At 30.3% G+C, this 22,655-nt stretch overlaps 1 protein-coding gene across 1 annotated transcript; it reads left to right on the top strand.

The window, feature by feature from the left end:
- The first annotated feature begins 4,596 nt into the window (after positions 1-4,596).
- LOC107456350 (retinol dehydrogenase 7) lies at positions 4,597-18,983 on the top strand. The gene is made up of 5 exons (XM_016074208.4): positions 4,597-4,942; positions 7,228-7,440; positions 11,720-11,902; positions 15,850-15,982; positions 18,397-18,983. The coding sequence occupies exons 1-5, from the start codon at positions 4,735-4,737 to the stop codon at positions 18,767-18,769; spliced, it is 1,110 nt and encodes a 369-aa protein (XP_015929694.2). The 5' UTR covers positions 4,597-4,734; the 3' UTR covers positions 18,770-18,983.
- The last annotated feature ends 3,672 nt before the right edge of the window (positions 18,984-22,655 follow it).

The following is a 22,655-nucleotide window of genomic DNA, read 5'->3' as shown; positions in this document are numbered from 1 at the left end:
ATTCGTGCTGAGGCCTTCGCTTTCCGTTGACCCTGAGGGGGGTAAAACAATGCATATGAATAGTTTCAAACCATTAAGTCAAACGAATTTCACAAATAACAAACTTTTTGAGCCGTGATGGTTCAGGGGACGGTTCAGGGTTCGCCTTCAATGAGATGAACCGGTTTCAAATCCCAGTCATAGCTGGTCGATACGAATTCCGCATCCGGCTTGCACCGACCACAGTGCTGACGTGAAATATCCTCTGAGGTAGACGGATCATGGGTTGGAGTCCCCTTGCCGTCAAGCTAACCGTGGGAGGTTCTCGTGGTCTTCCTCGCCATATAACGTATATGCGAGTTAGTTCCCTCAAAAAGTCCTCCACGAAGGCAAATTTCTCCCTATACTTGATCTAGGAGTTCCCTTGTCTTCTGGATTGGGTTCGAAATTAAAAGGGTACGGAGTTGTACATTAGTAGTCGTAAACCCCAAAAATTGGGTCGGCTGTTCAACGACGGTTGTAAAAAAAAATAATAACAAACTTGATAATGAGTTGCATATGACGACAATGAATACTCTGGGGTGCTCTTGGTGTTCATAAATAATCTCAAAGTTTATTGTAGCCTGTCAAAAGAGCCCGAGGTCTAGAAAATAGTACGTGCTCACAGATTTTAAATTTTCTGTTTACCATCCTTAAAAATAGATTTTACGTAAGCACAATACGAAATTGGAAAACTAAGTATACTTGCCGCATGGCTTAAGAGGAAGCTATATTGAGAATGACGCTGTTCATGGCAAATTCTGTTTCACCTGCTTCACTAATTTAAAATTTTAAGTATAAAAAAAGTGAATTCAGACAAACCTAGAATAAGCCCTGAAGTTTCAACTGCTGCAAAAAAATTTTGAAAGGAAAAGCAAAAAAAATTTTTAAACAGAACTTCCTCATTCCTAAATTATCCTCTAGAATTTATTTTCATTTTGAAAATTTCGTATCAGTGTTTGCTTACTCGTGGTTTGTCTGAATTCACTTTTTTAATACTTGAAATTTTTAATTATTTATGGATAATTTGCTATGAAAAGTTTCTCCCATGATTTAGTGTTCTCTTAAAGTGATAATCCTCAAAATCAAATTTTTTGTAAATTTTGACCCTCTTTTTTTGTTGAAGGAAACGTTTTTAAGTGTTTGAATTTTTTCCACTTAAAACTAAAGAAAAGAAACGATGTATCCTATAGCTCGATAAAATAACGAATAAATTACTGAATAACATATAATTCGCATTGTTTATAAACATGAAGCAACTTGAGGAAAAACTTCCTCTTATCAACGATATCTTTACCTATTTTAAGAAACTTAACAGACATTCTTTCACCTCTTAACTACCTCACGAATCGAGAGGGGAAAAAAAAAGGTATATTGAATAACCAGGTCAGTGTCCCGTTTTCACGATCATTCTTCTTTAGGATTGCAATAAGTTACTTTCTCCTTTTTCTTTTACGTTTTAACTAAAACAACAACTATGTTTTTAAATCAGTGCGAATTATTTTTCTATTAAAATTTCAAGCTGGTCACTTAGTTGTGATAAAAAGCAGGATAAAAAAAAAATTACACAGCAAGATTAGCGAAGAAAATATTTTTTAACGAAAACTACAATTATTTGCAATTAATAATATTCGAACAAATTTTTAATTGTAAGGTTATTTTTGCATCATTTTCAAGAATGTATGTTTGACTTATGTTGTGCCTACAGGAAGTTTTATTATTGTGTTTAAATTTGTTCATTACCATTCTTAAAAGCTATTAGTTAAATATACATTATTGCAGGTCGCGAGTCTAACATTTAGGAAAGGCACCACAAAATGATATTGAAAAATAATTCATGTTTAATTCAAAACATATTATTTATTTTTAAATGGGATGAAGGTTTAACTAAACTATACAATTTGAATACAAAATGCATTTAAGGAATTCTTCAAAGAAATCTATATCAAGATATATAATGAAGAAAACGGGTCGTTTAAATATTAAAACGTTTAAAATATTTAATGCAAATTACCTCAAAAGTTTGCAATTTCAAATGTGAGAAAATCTTATAAAAAGCATTTTTATTGCTATGCATTGCAAAAATTGCCTTTATCGTTAAATTTGAGAATTTCAGATGGGTAATTAGGAAAAAAATCTTCTTTTTTGGATTCGAACTACACATAAGAAATTCTCCACAAAGAAATCCATATTGTTACTCTAATAATGAACTGGAATAGATATGAGGAAATGGTTCTAAGGACACACATTTAAAATACTTAACTTTAACGTTAATTTTTTGTTTATTTTTAATTGGAATGAAAATTGCTTCACTTGTTTGCCTTTTTAGATTTAAGAAATTTTATTAAATCTTTTGCTTCGCCAAATCAAGTATTTTATGCATTTAATCAGAAAAAAGTGATAATTTTGAATTCGAAATACATGTACAAAATTATTCTCAAAGGAATCTATACTTTTACGCAAATAGTAAATTAAGATAGATCTGAAAAAATTGACCTGAGAAAGCCATTAATACATTTTAAGTGCTTTACTTTAACGTTATTCATTTTCAATAAAAATTAAGATTTTAATCAATCCTATCTAATTTACTTTAATGCTATTATTTTATTCATTTTTAATTAGAATACTACTTTAATAATTTGTAATTTCAAAAGTAACAAATACATGAAGCAAGTTTTATTTTATAATTATGCAACTCAAAAAGAGAGTGCAATTTTTTATAGCTTTTTCTAAATTCGATATTATATAAAAGCACAAGAAAAAAAAATTAATGGTGGATCCAAAATAAAGAATTAGAAATTCTTCAGAAAAATCGACATTTTTTCTCAAATAATAATTAATTGGGGAATATCTTAGGGTCTAAGAAAGCGAATGATATATGCATCAAGTGCTACTGCTAAAAATAAAAAATATAAATAATTTAATTCTCGACAATGTAGCGAATGAGGTCTTCGATATCCTTTTATTGTATTTTTTCTTAATCTACTCTTTCACATTATTCTGAAAAATAAACTTTAACTAGACGGTTCTAAACGAATGACGATTATAAAAATTCATAATTAATAAAGCTCTATATTGTAGATACTTTGTTAATTTTTAATCTCGTAGAGGAAAAATAGAAATTGGTTGAATAGTTTCAGATGTATCGAAGGGTAGAGATTGAAATATATTTTTTTCTCGAGAGGTTTTTGATGAACTCTGACGATTCGTATCGGTAACGTGTTATATAACTCAGCATGATACACTATAGTGTGTAATTTAAAAACATTATGTAATTATGTTATGTAATGTAAAATTATGTAATTTAAAAACATGCAATTTTAAAAATCAATGTAATTCATTATTTTACACTTAAGCTTTCCTTAAAAAGGAGATAAAAAATCTAAAAAATAGTGTAACACTTTCCCATAAATCAGACAAATTTTAATTCATGAAGAGCCGTCCGAATATATTCGTAAACAAAGAAATTAATACAAGAATGAGTCTTTTTAGTATTTATGGCTTATTAACTTCAATAACACTGTTAGAAATGTTTTGTAATTCGTCTCAAACCATTAAGTCCAAAATCTGATGGAATGTTTATTAAGAAAAAGATAATGATTTTGCGCTTTAAATTATGTATCAAATTATGATTTGTACTTGCTCGAATTAAATTGAATGTCTTGATTCTTTAGTAGTCCAAATGTAATAACATCTTTCGTATTTAAAACCATTGCGCAGCTTAGTAGCCCGAACGCAGTGACATCTATCTTATTTTCATCCACTGCGCAGTTTATGTTCGTTACGTCAGACTACTAAATTGATCCCTGCTGAGGCCTTCTTTCTCGTTTTAATCAGCCTGGAAGTTGCCAGGATTTGGCGATTATTCTGCTGCAGATCACGATACGGAAATTTTTCCGCTTTTTTAAAGTAATAATAGATAAATTTTACAATTAAAAAAATAATAATAATTCTATGACATCATAAACTAATTATTTTTAATTAATTACCTAAAGTAGTTTTAAAATTCATTAATTTTATTAATTCTATTTCTATTAGAAAACTTCCCAATTCCTAACAACTTCCTTATGATCTTAATTTCAAAAAAAAAAAAAAAAAAAAAAAAAAAAAAAAAAAAAAAAAAAAAAAAAAAAAAAANAAAAGAAAAGAAAAAAAAAACAGTATAAATACAATAACAAAAAAATTTAAGGGAACTTATTTTATAAGTAAAATAATAAAGAAAATAAATTAAGTTTTACAACTAACAATTCAAATAATAGCTTTGCAATCGCATTAAAATGAAGCTTTATATAAAACCTAAAATACATGATGTTTTACAGTTGCATAAAAATAGCGCCAAATGAAATAAAAAAAATTTTTTAGAGAGGAATATAAAATTTCACGAACAACCACCGTTAATAATCCGCGCCATTTCTGTTCTTACAATTCGAATTTCGAATGCATTTATGATAACCGATTAAGGAATAAGGAATAATCATAAAGGAATCGATTTCAGTTTTCCTTTCACACGTGAGTTAGGAATAAAATAAAAATAAGCCAAAAGTCGACTGAACCTGTTTATATCTCGCCAACAGAATCCAAATCTACTCAGAAGGAAGGTATGTCAACCTGTTCTTTGAGAATAATCTCTGAAATAAACAGAGCATGGTGATGAACACACGTTGAACTTCATCAGAGGAAAATGATTCAATAATAAGGACGCCAACCGGCAAAGATATGTTCAATACTACGATTACACATATCGTTTGTTTAGTATTTTTAGCGTTTATTGTGATTATCGGCGGGGAGTGCTTTCGAGAATTATATTTCAAATTTTCAGGATTAGCTTGCTTTTTGTGTATATCTTATTTGTTGGCGAGTTTTATTGATAATGCTCTTCCTAGATTCCGAGCAACTTCTGCCAAGAAGGCTGTGTTTATAACAGGTTAGTAAATTTATTACGCATATTAAAATAATAAAAATTATTTTAAAAAATTGTATTTTTTTTATTTTTTAGTTTTGTTATTAAGAGTAAATTTTATTTTAAAAGTTGTAGATAATTATCCGTATATATTGTTAGTGTAATCATAACTTGTAAATTTTAAATAGTATAAATTGTAATTAAATGTAGTTAATTGCGATTAAAAAACTGTAATTAAAATATGAAACAATAGCTGAAAAATTGGCAAATTAGTTATTACTATTGACAATTTGAAACAGGCATGGTATTTTTATACCAGATATTAAAAAATTTCAACCCTTAATTTGGTGCATGCCTTTTCAGATTAGTGCATGATTGTTTGGGTAATAGTAATTTATCGATTATCTATTTATTTTATTTCTCCCTTCAAAGAACAGCTGTTAAGGAAATAAAAGCAAAAAATTAAATTTGCGATATTTTATAAATACGTATAATTAAATTTAATGACAATAATAAAGCATTTATAAAGAATTCCTTTACAAAATAAGCATTTATAATTCTACAATTTTAAGAAAGTTTTAAATTTTATACCACCTAACTTGATATAAATTCACAATTAAAAAAAAAATCATTCATTGAAATTTAAATTTGTTCTGTTAGAACAAATTTAGAATTCATTGAAATTAAAATAGTTCAATCGCGTCTTTAAATTGATTCGAATCATTGCAGAGCAATGCCGTTTACACGGCATAATACAAAAATTTGGACGAAATCGGCTGAATAGTTTCTGAGAGATCGAATTTTAAATATTCGACTTCTTTAAAAGTCGATTTCTCAGGAACTATTCAGCCGATTTAACCTAAATTTTGTATTTTGCTATGTAAAATTGTATACTTCAAAATGGCATAAAAAATTATATACCTCACAATTCAAAATTTTTTCGACCAGTATTAAATAAAATAATAAAAGAAATAAGTATTTTCTAAAATTTCTTTTCTTCATGGAAATATCTTCGAAAAAACAATTTTATGATTGTGTGCAAATATTTTTCGATTCTCTTAAAAAAAATCGATATAGCAAAATGGGCAAAATAAAATTAACATTAAGGGATCCAAACTTTTGATCGCTCTCCTGACCAAAATATGGGAATCATATCTCTCAGATTGAGGCTATCTCCTATATTTTGGGGGTCAGAAATTCAAATCCGTAGGAAAAAAAAATTTGAGTCTTACAACGTGAAGATCCAATCATTAGATCAAAAATTATTTAGAATGTTTCTTTTTCTTTTTTTTTTTTTTCAAAGGGAATAACATCAATGCTAATTTAATCAGAAGGAGCGTATTTTTGATGTACTTAATTTCTTAGAGGAAATAAAAGGGCATTAAAAAATTTCAAGTATTTGATAATTTCACATTTCTTAAATTAAATATTCGTTGTCGAAAAAGGCTTAAAAAAGTTAAAGGATAAATTCGAAAGAAAAAAATGTTTTTGAATAACAAACTGACTCACGTAAACATGAATAAATATTTCTTAATTATTTCCCTACATTTAACGTAACTTCGTCTCTTTAAAGTGAGTGAAGCAGTTACTACAATTCCAAAGTAATTTATAGTTGCTGCATTTAAAAAAAAAAGTAACTGTAGTTGTAATAGACTACAAAAATGATGTAGTTTTTCCGACCACTGCATAAATGTATGATTAATGTAGATAGACTACATAGAAGCGTTTGTAGTCTATTTACATTAATAATAAATGTATATATAGACTCATAGATTTAGAGGCATATAAAATAGCGGTAATTACAGAACTCCCAGAAAATTTCTTAACAGTATTTTCAGCAATAGTATATTCTTCACAATTTTTTCATCGAGGAAATTAAAAAAGCCACAGTTTAAGTGTCTTGCACTTCAAGCAAACCTACAATTTTAAACTTTATATATCATCTTGCATTATCTTGGCTTTAAAACGAGCAAATGGTTAAATTATTTTAGTTATTAGACTTTTTAAAAAAATCGCCGATTTTGCGAGATTTATCCTATAGCTCCAAATTATTTTGACCTGTCCTTTTTTGACTTATTACATCATTTTAAGAATTAGCCCAGTCTAATTCAGGGGCTCTAGCTCAGAGCAGGCTGGTTTAACTTGACTTATCAATCATGAATCCCTGTTGCAAGCTCACAGCAGTTGTGAAAATAGCATATTGTTCTCAAATGGGAAGGGGGGGGGAAGGTAATTTCATGCGACGACAAAGAGCCTCCGAAAAAGAACTTTTCTTCTGCAAATAATTGTTATTTCTTTGTCTATTCCAGGTTGTGATCGTGGCTTTGGTCTTCTATTGGCAAGAAGATTAGATAGTCTGGGCTTCAAAGTATTTGCAGGATGCCTCGATCCACTTGGTGCAGATGTTCAGAAACTGAAGAATACTGCGTCGAGTAGACTCTCCTTAGTGAAAATTGATGTCACTAGAGACGAAAGCGTATCATGCGCTCAGGAAGAAGTAAAAAATAATTTGGGAGATTGTGGTAAAATTATTTCAACTCATTTTATTTTATAATTTTTCAGCCATTGTATAATTTGGAACATGCAATCTTGGACAAAATTCGTGAAGTTACATCTCCAAATCTGGACAGAGCCGAGAATCGATTTCAAATCCAGCGCAGTTTTAACGACACCGTCTCTTGTTTGGCATTTTCATAAATTAAAAATAAATAGATTCTTGACTTTTTTTTTATCTTTTCAGTTCAGGAGTCTAATTAGAAATAAAAGTTAGCATTATAATTGCAACCAATTGAAAAGAAATTGAAACGAATGGTTAACGCTAGATTGCCCAAGGAAGTCATTTTGATTGCTTTTTAATTTCAATTAGAAAAACAATGATGAATATAATGACAAAATATCTTAGAATTTTGTGACTTTTTGTACAGCATATAATTTTTTTTTATTGTTAATATTTACTAATAACTTGTTATATAACTGTAAATAATAGAAGAAATATTAAAATTTAATTTTAAACAAATTAATAGCTTGTTATATAATTGTAAATAATATAAGAAATATTAAAATTTAATTTTAAACAAATGTCTTTACACATTAGTTGTTCTTTCACAATCCTGTCATTTTGACTTCTTTTGGGGCAATATAAGGTATATACTAAGTTTCAGTCTTTCTAGGCCGCTGGATTGTATATTAGCAGCCGCGAATAGGACACATTTAAGAATACTATAAAGAAGTTATGAAATAGGTTGAAACCGAGCATTTCGTTTCCTTTCCTAGTTATACATTCCCAAAAAATAAAATTGAATCACAGTGTGTGAGAAATAACTAAGGTGGAATGTCATCTTTTTTGAAGTGTAACTCCTTTAGATATAGGCCGTTGCCCGGTATTCTTTAAAGAGATGTTTTTTTTTTTTAAGGTTAAACAACATTGCCCGCTTGTTATATAGGGAACTGTCATATATCTCGGGAAGTACACATCGAATCAAAATCTAAAAATGCTCTTTTGAAATATTTTAAGGGAAATATTCTATTCCAAACTTCACTTGTGAAATATTATTTATCGAACAAGACCCCTCCCGCCAATCTTACCCTCTGCGTTGAAGCGAGGGCACCATCAAAATCTTAAATATTAAGCCCTGTTTTTTCTAATTTAAGATTTGGATTTTCCAAAAAATATTTACTCTTAATTGACATAAAAGTGGTTGAATTTTGGTTCACATGGGGTACTGTAATTGTATTTAGAAATTAATGTTTATTTGTATCTCTAAGAGTAAGATGTGGAATAAATTTCATTCATTTCCAACAGTTCCTTCATGGCGTTGCAGTTTTCTTAAACATTAGTGTATTTATTTCAAATTCGAACATTTAAAATAATGTCGTTTAAAAAGAGGCATCTTTATTAAGTTTTTGCTTTATTTATATACAGTCTCTGGACAAATTATTAGACGCACTGTAAGATTCTATGTAAAATCTTAATTATCAAGTGATACTATACAACTTTATTGTTTTCACGCGGCTGAAACCGGTTTGAATTAGTTTAACTTCGTGTATCAATTGGTTAATATTGCAATGCAATACGTTAACCCTTTCAGTCCCAAATATTTATTTTTCAATAAAAAAATCTGAAATTTGTNATGTTTGTAGATTAAAATACCGCCTATTTCAAATCAAATGGAGTTTTAGGTAAGCAGATAAAAAATCTTAAATATAATGATTCCAATTGGAATCACTGGGACTGAAAGGGTTAAAAATAAATACAAGTTGGAAGTAGTATATAAAAAATCTCCTGAATAAAAGCCCATTACATGTATGTTTAAATATAAAAAGTATTGCCTATAAACTCGTGCAAAACATATAATTATTAAGAAACTACAGTGTCTTTAATAATTTAGTCTAATTATTATAATATACTAATATAATAACTGGTATAATAAATATTCTATATCAGGGTGCGTAGCCAGATTTTTCAGCGAAAAATAAGCACCTTTTAAGTACTTTTTAAGCAGTCAAAAAATATTTTTAATCACTTTCTAAAAAAAAAAATCTTAATTTGGATCTGTACAGTAATAAAAATTATTTTTTCTATTGTTAAAATTTCTTAATTTATACACATAAAATCAGTAAAATTAAAAAACATTATTACCGTGATGAAATAACATGGTTGTTTCTGATAAATACTGCAGAGAAATTTGTGAAAATTTAGAACGACTATCGACATGGCAAAGAAAAAAAATCTCTTTTTAAAAGATAGAAAATTAAAGCACCTTTAATCACTTTTTGAAAACGCTACGCACCCTGTATATTTATATAATATATATCTTCTAATTTATCCAATCGTCGAATTTATATTATATGTAGTCTAATTTAACCCATTGATACACGAACGTAAGCAAGTGCAAACCGGTCTTAGTCTGGTAAAAACAATAAAGCTGTATAGAGTATCACCTGATAATTAAGATTTTATATAGAATCTTATAGTGAGTCTAACAATTTGGCCCGAGACTGTATAGCACCAAGTTCAAGGCCTTCATCATTTTCGGAAGACGTTTTTTGACACTGTTTTATCTTAAATTGAAAGAAATGAAAATAGAATTGTATTAAATATATAACTTGTACTGCGTAGAGATAAGTAATAGATAATGTGGTGAATGACATCCTGAAAACACTATAATTTGCCTCAAAGTAATCCTAATTACATGTAAAAGTAAATTATAATTAGAGTTGTAATCTTAGGTCATGGGTACATAAAATCGTTTGATCATGATTACTAGCAATCGCAGCTATAAATATAATCATAAGCTGTGATTACTAGAGAGTTGAGAATATGCAGTAACGGTCTTCGAATCTTCTCGATTACATACTAGATTGCTATATCTTTCGACTAATGGTGATCACCAATTTTGATAGATTTGATTGCTTTGTAAAGCTACGTGTCGCTAAAATATTCCCCTTCCGAGCTGTAAGGGCTCAGGCAATAAAGCGTTCGCCTTCCAATGAGGTGAAACGGCTTAGAATCCCAGCAATGGCTGGTCTCTCGAATTCCGCATCTGGCTTGCACAATATCCTCAGTGGTAGACGGATCATGGGTTAAAGACCCCTTGCCGTCAGGCTAACCGTACGAGGTATTCGTAGTTTTCCTCTCCATGTAACGCAAATGCGGGTTAGTTTCATCGAAAAGTCCTCCATGAAAGCAAATTTCTCCCAATACTTAATCCAGGAGTACCCTTGTCTTCTGGATTGGGTTCAAAATGACAAGGCTAGGCGTTCAACATTAGTAGCCGTAAACAAAATTAATTGGGTCAGCTGTTCAACGACGGTTAAAAAATGAAATATTCCCCTTCCTGAGAATAGAGTAAAGAAAGTGATAGTCAAAGACCACGTGCGTTTCACGTGGTCATGTCACTAGTGCAGTACCGTATCTTGGAGAGTTGTGGTGCGGCGGCCTTGTTTTGTCAACTTACATTTGATCTGTGGAATAATGCTTAGTTAGTTAATCTAGCGTTATCTACCTTGAAAGATCCAGAGTACTTGAGTTTATTACACAGTGAGACAGATGGTTACGATATATATATTTTATTTTATAACCGTCGTTGAACAGCCGGTCCTAATTTTTTGGGTTTACCACTACTAATGTTCAACTCCGTATCCTTGTAATTTTTAACCCAATCCGGAAGACGAGAGAACTCCTGGATCAAGTATTGGAAGAAATTTGTCTTCGTGAAGGACTTTTCGATGGAACTAACCCGCATTAGCTTTACATGAAGAGGGAAACCACGAAAACCTCCTACTGTTAGCCTAACGACAAGGGGACTCTAGCCCATGATCCGTCTACTACTGAGGATATTTTACGTCAGCTCTGTGGTCGATTGTAGCCGGATGCAGAATTCATATCGATCAGCCATCGCTAGGATTCGAAGCCGGTTCACCTCATTGGAAGGCGAGCGCTCTATCGCCTCAGCCTTCACGGCTCTGTCATCTATAAAGAAAGATGCGTTATAGTCCAAATACTTCTATTGATGCAAATATTGGTGATAGCGTAGAGAACAGAACCTTCGATTTTTTGCCATTCAGCATCACTCATCCGGGTCACCAATTGAGGTGAGGATATGTAGCGATGATGCAGGACCGAACTCTCGGTCTATTAGGCCGCACAGCAGCGCGGTATGTCTCCACAAATGGGGATGACACGGCCTCAATGGACTCAATTGCTTTACGAAACGTCTTTACATAAGTTAACAATACTAACAAGCAATTCCATTTTATTTAGTTTTGGTTAGTTTAGATTGCCTAAATTTGTTTGTTTAGAGTTGTGGGCATTGGTCAACAACGCTGGAGTCATCGAACGTGGAGAGTTGGAATGGACACCAATGGAGATCTACCAGAAGCAATTCGAAGTAAATACATTTGGTGTAGTCCGAGTAACACAAGCTTTTCTTCCATTACTCAGAAGATACAAAGGAAGAATTGTTACTGTCACAAGTGTTGGAGGTTACGTTACTTTCTTTCTATTTCTAATTAAATTCTGATTTGTTTTAAGGATAACATTAAAAAAATAAAACTTTCTTTTTTTTTAATAAAATGCTGGTTTTATCATATTTTTCTTTGTATCCCAGATACATTAATATGATTCTAATACTTTTTCAAATCAAATGTTAAACTAATTAAAATTTTCTAATAGAATATAGAATAGAATAAAAATATAGAATAGAAAATATATTCTATTAGAGAGAATAGAATAAAATGCTAGTTTTATTATATTTCTTTTTGTATCCCAGATACATTAATATGATTCTAATATCTTTTCAATTCAAATGTTAAACTAATTGAAATCTTCTAAGAGATAGAAATATAGAATGGAAAATATATTACAATCGAAAGAATAGAATAAAATGCTAGTTTTATTATATTCCTTTTTGTATTCTAGATACAATAATATGATTCTAATATTTTTTTCAAATCAAATGCTAAACGAATTAAAATTTTCTAATAGAAAGAAATATAGAATCGAAAATATATTCTAATAGAAAGAATGGAATAAAATGCTAGTTTTATTGTATTTCTTTTTGTATCCCAGATACATTAATATGATTTTAATATTTTTTCAAATCAAATGTTAAACTAATTAAAATTTTCTAATAGAATATAGAATAGAATAGAAAATATATTCTATTAGAGAGAATAGAATAAAATGCTAGTTTTATTATATTTCCTTTTGTATCCCAGATACATTAATATGATTCTAATATCTTTTCAATTCAAATGTTAAACTAATTGAAATCTTCTAAGAGATAGAAATATAGAATGGAAAATATATTACAATCGAAAGAATAGAATAAAATGCTAGTTTTATTATATTCCTTTTTGTATACAATAATATGATTCTAATATTTTTTTCAAATCAAATGCTAAACGAATTAAAATTTTCTAATAGAAAGAAATATAGAATCGAAAATATATTCTAATAGAAAGAATGGAATAAAATGCTAGTTTTATTGTATTTCTTTTTGTATCCCAGATACATTAATATGATTTTAATATTTTTTCAAATCAAATGTTAAACTAATTAAAATTTTCTAATAGAAAGAAATATAGAATAGAAAATATGTTCTAATAGAAAGAATGCTTGTTTTTTAAAATTTCTTTGTGTATCTCAGATACAATAATATGATTCTAATATTTCTACAAATCGAAGTGTAAACTAATTAAAATTTTCTAATAGAAAAAATATAGAATAGAAAATATGTTCTAGTAGAAAGAATGCTAGTTTTTTTTTAAATTTCTTTTTGTATCCCAGATACAATAATATGATTCTAATATTTTTTCAAATCAAATGTTAAACTAATTAAAATTTTCTTGATCCTCTGAGCATAAAATTTTTTGACTGTCATCAAAAATTTCACCAAATTGAATTTTTTTTTTCCAAATTATAAAACTCTTTTTTGCAAATATAATTTCGCTCGCAAAAAAAATAATTTATTTTTACAATTATTTAATATTTTTAATTATTCAATTTGATAAATTATGCATTGATAAATTTTTACATCATTCTTACCATACAGTTTAAAAGACAAATTGAACATTTTTGCAAAATCGGTCTAATAAATTCTGACTAGGAAATGCTACAAAATTAAAATCATACGATATAGGTATTAGATGAATTGTCGATCAGGTATCGAAAATCCATATCTTAAAGATTAGCTGCTAAATTATAACGGTGAAGTCTTAAAATTATAAATTAATGCTGCTAAATTATACATTTGTACAAATTTACAATAATTGATAAGCAATCCAAGTTTTCATTGTGTGAATTTGTTGGAGAGTGATTCTGTATTCGAATCTAGATTTAAAAATACATTTTGCGTTACATAATGCATTTTCTGTTATCCGTATTTACAAGTTAAACGAATTAGCGAATGGCTATAATTTTTTGTTTTGTTTCATAATAAAAAGTAGTTTTTACATTTTTAAATTTAATCGTATATTCTGACCATTCATAAGTTGAAGAAACTAGCAACACGATGTTTATTTAATTATTTTTTATGTTGAGAAGTTTTGTCGGTGGAATTCTTTGGTTTTTAAAACTCTTAATTTTTAAACAATTTTTTTTATTTTATTATTAGACTTAAAAATAATAATGTCATAACTCAGATAAATATTTTCAATGTTGTGAGGATATTGTAATACGAGAGTTCTATTATTTTTAGTTTTCAAAAATAAAAAAATCGCAAAGTTTTGATAACTGTTTGATTTTAATAACCATTAGCCGATTTTCAATACTATTTACTCCGGCCCCAATGCACTTGAACAGCTGACTTTTTTTGGGGGGGGGGAGGGGAATGGTTTATCTATAAGCTCTTCTAACACCTGCAAAAATTTCATTGAATTCTATGAGTGTAACTTGAGAATGTTTCCGTGTGAGTAATAAGATTTTCACGAAAAAGAAAAGTCGTATTTTCATTTCATCGTTTTCGTTCAAATTTTGGGTTTCTTAGTTTGAAATTTGAAATTTCATAAAAATTTGTTCATTTTATTAATAAGATTTTTAAGATTATTATTTGATTAAAATTAATAAAATTTAAGTAATTTTAAAATTTTATTTTTGCGTGGAATTATCTTTCAGTAGTTTAAATGTATATAAATTGTTAATAACAATGTAAATAAATTTTCATTAAAAATAACCAGTGAGCCAGATAAGTCACATGTTCTCCCAAATTTGTTATCTTTTTACCTACAAAATTTAGAAATATTGTACAAAAATTATTAAAAAAAATTAAAATTAAATTTACGTTTTAGTGTGTAGTTGCAGGAACTATTTTAGTTTCGGAAATTTATCTCGGCTGAAAAAAAAAATAAATAAAAAATGAGCATTATGTCTATATTTAAATTACAATCGATTTGTTGCAATTGCAATTGTCTCCCACAAAAAATGAAGTTCAAACAATACTTCATTTTTTGCAAGATCATCCAAATTATCTAAAATGTAATTCCTAGTATTTTATAAAACAATAAAATAAAATGACAAATCAAATTTTGAAACATCAACTACTATTAAATTTTATCATTCAAAGCTGCTGCCAGCTAAAATCAAATCTGCATTTTCTCTAAGAAACAATGATACTATAAATTTGTAACAATGATAACAATGATAATATTGATACAATAATAATAATAACACTGTAACAATGACAATGATAATATTGATACAATAATAATAATAATGACATTGTAACAATAATAACAATGATAATATTGATACAATAATAATAATAACATTGTAACAATAACAACAAGAGTAGTATTGTGGCAATAATAATATTGTATCAATAATGATATTGTATCAATAATAACAGTAATAATATTGTAACAATAATAATGTAAGTTTCTTCTAAAATGATCACTTTTGACAATTAGGATTGCAAATTACGTCTAAGAGAAAAAACGAAAATATTATCGAATCACTATTGAGGAAATTGCTGCTGAAAGCATCGAAAATCTGGTTGATTGACGGGGAAAAAACTTGTATAGTGATTATTAGAAACACATCCAATTTTTAGCAAACAAACAAATTGATTTTTATACTTTCCATTCTAGTTTTATTATTTATATATTAGTTCCTCGCTAATGATTCGGCAGATTTCGATAGCATTCTTTAATTTTTCTCTCACTTAAATCATTATTTGCAACCCTATAGCATGCATATGCATTTTTTTAAACTTTATTATTAAGAAACATCTTAGCAAAAAAAAAAAAAACTTCTCTTAAAAAAAGAAGGAAAGAAATTTATTTTAGACAGTTACATCTGGTTATAAATTAAGGCTCACATTTCGACGCAGCTCAGATTATAATTTGAATACAATTGTAATTGTTAATTATTTTCACACTTCGATATTGTAAAATGTTTTTAAAATTAATACTTTTTGTGTACCTTTTTGCAGGGCGTTTCACTTTTTCTGGGTTTGTTCCCTACTGCATGAGTAAACATGCCACAAGTTCCTTTTGTGAGGGTTTACGAATGGAAATGGCTAAATTTGGAGTCAAAGTTATAACTATAGAACCATTTTCCTACCAGTAAGTATCACAAAAGGTAACGCATCAAAATCATTCCAAAATGGATGCTGAATTAGTTGCAAAATCCATCAAAATTTACTACATTTGTTTACAATTTCGTTTGCAATATGATTTGATCATTTTAATACCTACTTTTATCCTTCCAACTGGAACCAAGATAGCCTGATTGGCTGGGTGCTGAACTCACGTCCGGGAAAACGGGAGTTCAATTCCAGCCGGTCGAAGACTCCCTTAGTAGTAAATGGTGACTGGTGCACGTCAAATCTGTTGGGTCGCAAAGTCCTCCATGTTCCCATAGCAAATCATTATCTCATGGGGTACTGATATAGGAGTTTCCTTGTCTTCTCGATTGGTTCAAAGTTGCGGAGTTGAACATTAGTAGTCGTAAACCCAAGATTGGGTCGGCTATTCAACGTCGGATATGGAGAAAAAAAATCTGTCAGGTCACAAAGTCCTCCATATCCCCTTAACAAATTATACTTCTTTGGGTACTAAATTGGAGATTGGTCGTTCTCTGGTTCAGGTCAAAATTACGATCTGCGTATGCTAGAATGGATGTATGATACAGGTTAGAATGATGAAAGTCTAGAATGGATGTATGAATGGTTCCGCTCTGTAAACGAGTTGTGACGTATGCGTGTGGCCGAAGTCGAATTCTCGGCCATAGATGGCGCCACTGGGAAACAAAAAAACCCGCACCCCTTGCCTTAATGGCCTAATAATAATGTCCAACTTCAATAATGTTTAATCAGAATTTGGAGACGCCCATTAGTTTTTTTTCTTCTTCATTTAAATATTTAGTTATGACGTGCTTTATTTTTTCCCTTGATTTTTAATCAGTCAATAAAGTCAGGGAGTTTTAGGGGAAAATGGAGATATCTTTAAGAAAGATCTCATTTTAGTTTTATTTAATCATACACAATTCTAATTTGCCTAGTCTTTTTGATTTTATAGATGATCTTAGTGAGCTAGGAACTAAGTGACAGTTTTAAACGCTTTTGGAGTGGAATATTTAAACTGCATTTAGCAACAATTCAATATGATCCCGAAAATCTTAGAAAATTTGTCTTTTTGCAAGAAAATAAAATACCAAGAGTGAAAATGCTATGACGGAAACTGTTATGGATTTATTTATCTTTCTAACCATAAAAAAATCTAATGATGGTGCCGCAGTTTTCCATTGTTGTCTGCGCATTTTTATTGGCCGGAAAATCACGGAGTAGGATCCAGTTTTTCCTCATTTATTTTCCATATTGTTTTGATCGTTTTCAGCATAAAATTAATAAAAGTCATGACAATATTGTTTTTCTTTAAATATTTTTGTATTCCTAATTTAAAGTTATTTATGCTATCATTATGTTTTTAATTTTAGAGCTTAAAACTAGGAGAATTGTCGTTTTTTCATTATTATGTTATTCTGCCCTGCATTTTAAGATAAAGTTATTTAGAAAGGTTGTCTAATCTTATTAATCGTTTTACAATTATTATTTTAGTGCAAATAACATCAATATACTGTTATAAATTACAGTTAAAGAGATCTGTTGAATGAACGATCTGCTTCATGCACACTGTGATGCAATTAAAAATAGTATTTAATATATTCACCGGTTTGGTTAGCGAAATAACGGTTGTGAACTCGTCAAATTTATTTGAACAATATAATGGTATAACAATATAAATGTTATTTTAAAAAATGATTGCTTAAAAATGTTATTTTAAAAAATGATTGCTTAAAAATTACTTCAGTTCTCCAATAGATCTAAATATTTGTAATACTGAGAGATAATAATATTTGGACATGGGAAGTGGAGGCACAAGCGTAAGCAAACAGAGTTCCTTTTAGTATAGATATATATTAAGTGAATAATTTTAGCTTTAGTAGAAGAACTGTTTTCGACCAAGAAACAACAATTATTGCGAGGCAATCAACGGGGTTGGTGAGCGGCAGCGAACAGGGAGCTTAGTCCCCTAGTAGGTTTATATAAAGGGAAGACTGAGGATAAGATATATATTCTAAACATAATATTTTTTCACGTATAGTCAACGCATAAACTTAAAAAGCAATATTTCAATTTACTAAAATGCTATTTAGAGCTTTCCTCAATTTAGCTCTTTAATGATATACTTATTACATCTAATTTCATTATTCTGCACGCTATTATGGGGGATATTTCCATATAGTGATTTGTCGAGCCATCTATAATTGCCTAGGTGCCAAATAGATTTTAAACTAGTTAATTTAAAAAAAAATGTAGATGTTTGCCCTAGGGTGGCTACGAGTCATACACTTCGAGTTGGTCCTTTTCTTTTTAAAGTTTCTCGCAGGCCGCTGCCTGGAAGTCTGCCACAGATCACTATACGGAAAACTTCCCCTTTTATGCTGTGTTGTGATAACATCTTGAATATTTTTTTAGAACGGGTATGACAGATGCATCCAATGTTTCCCGAAGTATTAAACAAACATGGTCGATGTCTTCAAGCAAGTACGCAGGCGATGTCTACGATGATGATTACATCGACGAATTCAGCGATAGCGTTCGTAAATTCAACGAAGCTACAGTACTACCAGATCCAGGCAAAGTTGTGGATCAGATGGTTGAAGGAGTATGTGCCATCAGTCCTCATTACTCTTACGTTGTTGGATGCTGGGAGTTCTTGTTCAATCTTTGGATGTCAAGAAGATTGCCAAAGACTTTCGTCGATTTTTTCACGAGGAAGAGGGTTACATTCGATTGTGACTTGGAACAATATCTGATATCATCCCTCAAAGACAAAAAGAACTCGTGATATTTCTATAAAGACACTGCCTCTAGTGATTTCGAGACTTTACTGGAAAGATTGTTGATGGACTGTTTCAATCCGATGAAAGGGAATTTTTGTTTATCCCGTTGTCTCCCAGAAAGCATGTGACCTTACGGCAACCTTGTGTCGGAATTTTCTTTTTATTGTCATGAAAATGTTTGTATTAAAAACCTTTTTTCAATAAAGCAAAAATATTGCAGTTTCGAACCTTTCATCTTAAAAGGATTAAAATTTAGTTCTAAAGCTTTTTTTAAAAAGTATTGTCACTTGGGTAAAATGGTCACTTAGGTCCATAATGACGTTGTACTGACGTCACACTATAGCAGTGCTTCTCAAAGTGTGGTATGTGTACTCCCAGGGGTACGGGAACAATTTAGCGGGGGTTTGCTACCTTATGCGAAATATCTTGCAACAAACGAAAATTTCTAAAACCTTTATTTAAAAACAAAGCTAGGCATGAAAATTTACGTATTCTTCTATTGGCTATTTTTTGCAGAGTAACAGTTAATAATTAGTGGTGTCAACCGCCAGTTGTGATTTTCAACTTTTGTGTAATTTTTTTATAGTTAAAAATACATTCATTTTTTTAAGAGTGGTACACAGCGTTACGAAAAATTTAGAAATGGTACGCAAGAGTCTTAAGTTTGGGAAACACTGCACTATAGCGATAGGATCAAATTGCATTGTCAATTAAAATTTCATGACAAGGTGGATTTTAGCTGAGCATACAAGACGTTGCAAAAAGAAACCTTATATTTACCAAGATTTAAGATTATTTTCACCTTAAGACTAGCCTTATTCAAGCATTTTTTCATACTTGAAAACCTTAAGACGGCCTCATTTTTCAGGTTTTTATATAGAAGGTTGTTTTCCAAGGTTTTGGATTAGGGTAATGTGTGTAGAATAGAGCAAATTGTCACAGATCTCGTTTTAAGATTTGAAGGTTTACACGTAAACCGCATAAAAACCATTTTAGGTTTACATCAAAAGGTTTTTGCTGTGTGAAAATAAACCTTATTTTGCTATCTGGGTCTGATGTTGCGGTTCTTTTTATTTCACTACTAGCTGAATACAGTATAGATGTTTCGATAAATCGTTTGTTCAATAAATCAAATCTGTATTGATCAACGTCACAAAATCGTGTTAAAGACTGAAAGACACTACTGTACTGATGCTATTAATTGAGCTAAAACATATCCAATTTTATTTTGCCTTTGCCGGTGTTTTTACGTTATTAGATTAAGCAGAACATGCTTTTAGAAATGCATCCATTATTAATGTAATTAACTCTATTTATCATAAAATTAACTCTAATTAGTATCGTTTGGCATAATGCTATGTATTATTCGAGTTCAACCATAGTCGATAGTCAAAAATTACCAAAATTAACAATTTTCTCAGGTACTTATTTCTTTCGTTTAGCCGTAAGAAACCTATTTCCGCAGTATCTAAAGATAGTATCTTCGGACCAATACCAGTATATTAGTACAGATTAAAAAGCACCAAGTGATATGATAAAAGTTATTACCAAAATTAAGTATCAATAACTTCATGGTTCGTAGCGTTCTTAAAACGTGCTTATTTTCGTTTTTTAAAAGCCCTTAAAGGTGCTTTTTTCCATGGATGTTTTTAAAAAGTGTTTAATTTTCCCTTTTCGAAAAGGGAATGTCGATTTTCGTCATGCATTATGTAAAAGCGTGTTTTTCACGACATCGTTCTATTCAACGTTTTCACAATTCATTCAATCACAATCTATTTCGGTGTGCCGTCGGTATTTAGCGCATGAAAGAGCCCATCATTTTACATGTTTGATGAAATACTTGCGAGTTCGCATGTGAGTCTACAAAGCTGGGTTTCGTGAGATTATTGCACTCTCATCTGCAACTCTACTGCATTTTGCAAGGTATTCTCAATTTCAGGCTTCATCTTCCAACCTCTGATATTAAACCAAAAAATCTCTTGATCGTTTTATAACGGCTAATATAATCAAGAAAAGAGTTGTTTGTCAGAAACTAGTTATTTTATCATGATCATGTAAAGTCTTGGAAAATTATTTTCGCTGATGTATATAGTACTTAAAAATATTTTTGAGTGCTTAAAAGGTGCTTATTTTTTGTTGAAAGATTTGGCTACGCACCGTGCTACACAAAAGCAGTTATTCTCGGATCTCATGAATTAGCACTATTTTGTCACTTAATAAAAAAAAATTTAATTCAATTTTTTTTTCTGTTTCAATTTGTACCTTTAGCCAAAATTAATTAATTGGAATTCTTAAAAAAATTAGTAACGACACTAATATTTTCATAATTATTTTTGGTGAACAAACTAATATCGACACTTATTTCGAAGACCGTAAAAAATCTCCTAACTTTTATGGACACCTGTGATGCTTAAAATAAATGCTGTATTAAATACCACTGGTATGGCCGTTATAGGGGCTGTGGTAATTAGTGTCTATTATACCACAGACGCTTAACATAGGCACTGTGGTATAGTACTGTTCTAAGTTGTGCTTAGTACTGTACTAAGTTCTTTATTTTCTTATAACCGTTGTTGAACGGTCAACCCACTTTTGGGTTTACGACTACTAATGTTCAACTCCGTAGCCTTGTAATTTCGAATCCAATCCAGAAGACAAGGGAACTGCAGGATCAAGTATTGGGAGAAATTTGACCTTCGTGGAGGACTTTTTGATGGAACTAACCCGCCTTTGTGTTACATGGAGAGGAAAACCTCCCACGGTTAGTCCGACAGCAAGGGGACTCTAACCCGTGATCCGTCTGCTACTGAGCATATTTTACGTTAGCACCGTGGTCGGTGGAAACCGGATGCGGAATTCGCATCGATCAACCACTGCTGCGATTCAAACCCGGATTTTGTCCTGTTGAAAACTCTCTCTTTGGAATGAAATGCGTGAACCGGTATTTGTCTATGCGGAAATGTCTATCTTGCAATTCAAAAATGTTTCGATTACTATTAAATAAATATTAGCAAATAATTATCAAAAATTATTTTTTGCCCTAAATTATCCTTGGATAAACGAATTTTATAATTGAGTGGGAAAATGTTTTAAATTACTTAAAACTAGGAGGCTTCACCCCCTGCTCGCTGGTGCTCGCCAACCCGATTTCGGATTGCTTCGCAATCCAATGCTCGCTTTGCTCGCTCATTGGATACGTTCNATAGCTATTTAAGACGATAGGCGTAACTTCCCGAACTTAAGACCGTCGCATACGTCGAGTGGCGTGTCTTAAGACTGTTTCAGTTGAATCCCAGCCTTAGATAGATAGATTCTCGTGATATAGCGATATACACAAAAAAGTAAAATTAACATTAAGCGGTCAAAACTTTGTACCGCTCTCCTGACCAATCTATTGAGTCCATATTTCCCAGATGTTTTCAGGGTAAAGAATCCAAATGCGTCAAAAAAATAGTGATACCCGGTTTCTTAACCGATAATAATTGGTTAAACTAATTAGCATATTTGTGGTCTCTCCCGTGAACCATTAAGCTTGATTCTTAGTAACGTAAAAATTCGATCATTAGGGATCAAAAATTACTTAAGGTTTTTTTTCTTCTTTTTTTTTTGAGCACAGCACATCAGTTTTAAAATTTAATGTTCTTAAAATCATCATAATGTTAATATAATGCATAAGTAATGCTCATCATCTTAAAATTTAATGTTTTTGATATTTAAAAACCTAAAAAGTTTAGATTCTGAAATTATTTCAGACTTTCCATATATAAGGAGTAGCACTAGAAAAGATCAGATTGGAGGAAGGCTTTGGCCCACAAAGAGCTCCAAGGATTTGTTTTTTTCTTTTTTTTCCTTCAATAATTGAGTCATATTTTTTGTATAATGAAATTGAAC

Source organism: Parasteatoda tepidariorum, chromosome 7 (genome assembly GCF_043381705.1).
Source record: "Parasteatoda tepidariorum isolate YZ-2023 chromosome 7, CAS_Ptep_4.0, whole genome shotgun sequence".
Taxonomy (NCBI): Eukaryota; Metazoa; Arthropoda; class Arachnida; order Araneae; family Theridiidae; genus Parasteatoda; species Parasteatoda tepidariorum.
The sequence above is the reverse complement of the archived record's forward strand: the minus strand, read 5'-3'. Positions and strand labels throughout refer to the sequence as shown.

What these genes read in the sequence shown, in the direction of transcription:
- LOC107456350 (XM_016074208.4), top strand. Translation starts at nt 4,735, where the DNA reads ATGTTCAATACTACGATTACACATATCGTTTGTTTAGTATTTTTAGCG. An exon ending in AAATAATTTGGGAGATTGTG is followed by an intron (nt 7,441 to 11,719) that starts GTAAAATTATTT and finishes TTGTTTGTTTAG; the next exon opens with AGTTGTGGGCATTGGTCAAC. An exon ending in ATAGAACCATTTTCCTACCA is followed by an intron (nt 15,983 to 18,396) that starts GTAAGTATCACA and finishes ATATTTTTTTAG; the next exon opens with AACGGGTATGACAGATGCAT.